The 4,300-nt window shown below is 40.4% G+C and overlaps 1 protein-coding gene across 2 annotated transcripts; it reads left to right on the forward strand.

Annotated features, from left to right (window-relative positions):
* Positions 1–1,121: 1,121 nt before the first annotated feature.
* LOC136240797 (uncharacterized) lies at positions 1,122–4,013 on the forward strand. Of its 2 annotated transcripts, none has more exons than XM_066031841.1 (12): positions 1,122–1,276; positions 1,452–1,482; positions 1,594–1,641; positions 1,694–1,744; positions 1,790–1,927; positions 1,982–2,052; positions 2,099–2,158; positions 2,208–2,286; positions 2,627–2,844; positions 2,896–2,949; positions 3,014–3,119; positions 3,341–4,013. In XM_066031841.1, the coding sequence occupies exons 1-12, from the start codon at positions 1,184–1,186 to the stop codon at positions 3,979–3,981; spliced, it is 1,590 nt and encodes a 529-aa protein (XP_065887913.1). In that variant the 5' UTR covers positions 1,122–1,183; the 3' UTR covers positions 3,982–4,013. The 2 variants fall into 2 exon arrangements, with proteins under 2 accessions (XP_065887913.1, XP_065887914.1); XM_066031842.1 differs by having other exon boundaries at positions 1,158–1,276; positions 1,452–1,544.
* Positions 4,014–4,300: the final 287 nt, after the last annotated feature.

Here is a 4,300-nt window from a genome sequence, read left to right on the forward strand (position 1 = left end):
AGTAGCCTTTTGCTGTGCCAGTGGATTGTGCCAGTCAACCTCAATACTGTGAACACTAATAGTTAACTACTAATAATAGTAATACTAATAATAGTATCAGCTAAAGTTTTGTTATTATGTCATTTATATGTAATTTATCTTGTCGGCATTAAGCTGCAAGTTTAATTGTACAGTGAATCTCTTTATTATGGACACTGTGGGACACAGAATTTTTGGCCACTTTTTGCTATAATATAGAGGTTTTCCGTTTTCAGAGGTAAAAATGTATTGACCAGACCATTTGAGACCAAAATGTTTGTCCTTATTGTGGAGGTTTTTTCTATTGTGTCCTTAATTCGGGGAGTTTGGGGAGGTTCCACTGTATGTACTATAGCTAGCTATAGTGTTTTTACCCCTAATGTTTACAGTAGCTGATCCAGGGTTTATCAAAGGGGGTGCACCAGTATATGGAGTAGGGATCTGTGCCCCCCAGAAGCTAAAGCTTTTTGTAAGACAAAATTACGTAGAATGGATTAGATCATACTGCTTTTTATGTGGACTACATTGATCAAGAGTGGTATAGGGATATTAAGCGACAATCGTGCCAGCAGATTATTATTATTAGAGACCTAAAGAATGGCATACACAAGATCGCATGCATTTCATTTGCAAGATATTCTTAGCAGGCTAAATGTACCAATGCAACTGTAGATGTTAGGTGACTGTTCTATTAGAGTGTTTGGCTGACTGCTCTATTAGAGTATCTCGATCTTGTCCACGTACGCATACTAGTAATTAGAAGACCGGCACAGTGGGGCACTTTGTGCCAAGCTATAGGTCGGCACAGTGGGGCACTTTGTGCCTAGCCCCACGACTTCTCAAAGATCTATGATCGAGTCTATGATAAAGCCAGTGGGGGACCACTTATGGCAGAGGGGGACCAACTGTGGCGGCGTAAGTTGTCCGGGGGGGGACAAGTTGCAGTGCTGCAAGTAGTCCGGGGGGACCAAGTATGGTTGCTGCAACTGGTCCGGGGGGACCGGTTGTAGCATGACAGTACACGGCCCCAGACCCCCGCTGTGGAGATTCTATACTTAGGGCAGAACCACCCTTTTGGAAATCCTGCCTACGCCCCTGCGTAGGCGTACTATGAATATGTTAACTTGTAACGAAGCCATCTGGATTACTTTACTAGTCGAGTACAATGTTGATAACTGGTCTTGTCGCTATTCTGTTGGTATCGTTGTGTCGCGTTCAGGCGGGAACATCGGACTGTGGAACCGACTGTACTGGCGAGGTAGCTACAAGTACCTAGTTATGCGTCCTTATCTTGTAGTAGCTACAGTGTGGGAAATAACGTATAATAGTGACGTATTGTTAGAGTTTAACCTGATATGAACCACCATAGGGTGATTGTAGTTGTAGCTATGAAATGTGTATGACCGCCATCACGTGACCCTTCTCTTCCGCAGAACTGCACCAATAACTGTCAGTCTCCCACAGGTAACTATACCATAATATATTCGAGCATAGGCTATGGATTTATAAACCCCAGGAACTGAGGGGTATATAGCTAAATTTATATAGTGTGTAGTGACCTGTCATCTCCCATAGATACTACACAATGTCTTTTCCTCCCAAATATCACTTGTGTTGAGTCAGGTGAGCTATAGGACACATGGTGACTGGCTAGTTAGTATTGTTACCATATTAGGAAAAGTGTGTGAAGATATTCACCAACTGAGTGTTCCAGAGGATGTTGAATGTGAGGGAGGACAACTCTTGATACTTTCATTATGTGATGTTACAGGTTGTTCTGAGACATTATCTTGTGGGGCTAGTGATGTTAGTAACGTTGACAATGCAATCATGAATCTCACACACAAATGGGTTGCTGTTAACAGCACGATAGTTAAACTGGTTATTAAATGGAACCAATTAGCGGATGGTACTGTTTAGCCACACTACGGCCAGATTTCATATAATTATATTTGTATTTCAGACCATGGTGCCAAGTTATTTATAAAAACCAAAGACACCTCAGTTTATGATCGCTGTCATTGTCTTCCACCAGTAAGGCAATATTAAGTAGCATCAGACCTAATGCTTGTCTCCATAGCATACCAGAGAATACAGCGTTGATGTTGAACTATCTGTTGGGAAGATATTGGATGTTGTGGTCTGTGTAGTGGTCATTAGAATATGTTATAATGATATTAATATTACAGGTAGTTGGGTTACCCTATCACAAGAACATACGAGGACAACATATTGCTGAAAAAACCTTCACAACATTGGTCCCATCAGGTTGTTACATAAGTCCTCATACACCTAAACCACTTGTAGGGCTTGGTGGATCTCCAATTCTCCATAGGCAGTTCTGCATAGCTGAATAGATGTACATTTAATATTTGGAACTGTTAACAGTGAATTTCAGTTAGAATGGTACATACAACACACAAATTGCTTGACAATGTGTCACATGTGTTGTAGTTCTATTCTAGGCTTGTTAACTGGCCTTTGCTGTTGTGTATCCAATGGCCATTTAACTGCCTACACATAGTGAGTCACTTTACCCTCACCTTCACATAAGGGTAAAAGTGGTTTAGGTATTGTATATGGGACTAGTTTTTATCAAACAACACAGATTGTTGGGATGAGAATGTCACTGGACGTAACATAGAGATGTGTGGTAACAGACTCCCAACCTCACCTCAACATATTGATACTAATGTCACGAGGGTTGACAGCTCAGTGGCTAAATTATGTGTAACATGGGGTCAACCAGTGCCTGATAGTAACTCAGTAATCATAGCCTACATGATTACAATATCTCACATCAATACTGTATATTATGTCAATGCAGTGAGTTGTTAGCTCACTAGTAAGATAGTTAATATTATAGTGTTGTTTCAGGAGACACTGCAATACTGTACTGATGTTCCCACTGGCTGTATCTATCATATTAAGGTGTGTGTGTGCATGCATGCGTGCTAATACAGTGTGGTCAATGTTACCATATATGGTATAACAGGTTAGTGCTACTCCTGGTGAGGTGATTAATGCCAACAAGATATACTGTACTACTAACTGTACTAATGATAGTGAAATATGTTGCTGGGGTCCAGCAATATCAACAGGTTAGCATCATCAAGAGAAACCATAAACACTTTGTACATAGTGCCTATGGGCTCCTAATAAAATTATCAAGAATATTCTATTTTGTTCAGACAAATTAGTTACTATGTTTTCAATGAGGGAAGCCATTGACAGTAGTAAATATGTCTGCTTTCAAAATGACTGACTATATGGTCGTCTACCTATGGCACTGTTTATTACTGTTGTGTTATTGTGTACACAGAAGTGTCTACTCCTGCTGTAACATCATCCTCATCACAGAAACCTATTGTACTAGTGGCAGTAATATGTTCAGTTGGTGTAATAGCAGCATTAGCAGTGGTAATGACAGTAACGTTATTATGTGTCCACTATCGTAAGACTCATACTACAGTCCAGTATATCCCATTGGTGAGCAGACAAGTGTTGATAATAAACTCCCCACAATCTGATGATGATGATCTATGCTTGATGAGGAAGTTGTGTCATAACCTTGCCGACCATTCTATCAAGCCAATCACATATGAATATTACATAACTGATCGACGAAAAGGGCCGGGTCATTCTGGCATCTACCAGTGGGCCGAGGACAATTTTTTAAACAGTGATATGATCTTGTTTGTTTGTAACAAGAGCTTGCATGATGTATGGAACAGTGGTGACACTGAACAGAGCTCATTTGTGTCAGCTTGTAAGTTGTTGTTACAAGGATATTTGTCTAGCAGTGAAGACTTGTCACGATTTGGTATCATTTTACTGAGGGAATCTGATGCCTGCTACATCCCTAGCTTGTACCTCAGAAACTTCAAGACATTTACAGTATTCCAGAATGGAGGGCAGTGTAGTGTTGAAGACCTGGTAGACTGTTTTCCTTGTACAAACTGAAACTGTTAATTACCTAATTACCGGTAATATTAATAAGACACATTCCAAAATTACGTCACTGTCATAGCAACAGCCTTCCGCCATTTTGAATGGGGCCACCATAGATAATATACGAACATGGATTGGAAACGCCCGTTAAATTATTTACCTATCCTAGTTACGGTGCGCCAATACATTGGGAAATTTGTTGAAATGTACTAGGTGGCTGTTTGGCTTTCTCTCGCTTGTTTGAAGGCTAGTTTCAAGGCGTGGACATTCCTTTTACATTGTTTATTGTGTAGCGTTTTGTACTGAACAAGAACACAGCTTGTCTGTGGAC

The sequence above is a fragment of the Dysidea avara genome, chromosome 12, assembly GCF_963678975.1.
Source record: "Dysidea avara chromosome 12, odDysAvar1.4, whole genome shotgun sequence".
Classification (NCBI taxonomy): Eukaryota; Metazoa; Porifera; class Demospongiae; order Dictyoceratida; family Dysideidae; genus Dysidea; species Dysidea avara.

Coding starts and splice junctions, on each gene's coding strand:
- LOC136240797 (XM_066031841.1), top strand. CDS start 1,184: ATGTTGATAACTGGTCTTGTCGCTATTCTGTTGGTATCGTTGTGTCGC. Junction 2,053..2,098: donor GCTGTCATTGTCTTCCACCA/GTAAGGCAATAT, acceptor TTGTCTCCATAG/CATACCAGAGAATACAGCGT. Junction 3,120..3,340: donor GGGTCCAGCAATATCAACAG/GTTAGCATCATC, acceptor TTGTGTACACAG/AAGTGTCTACTCCTGCTGTA.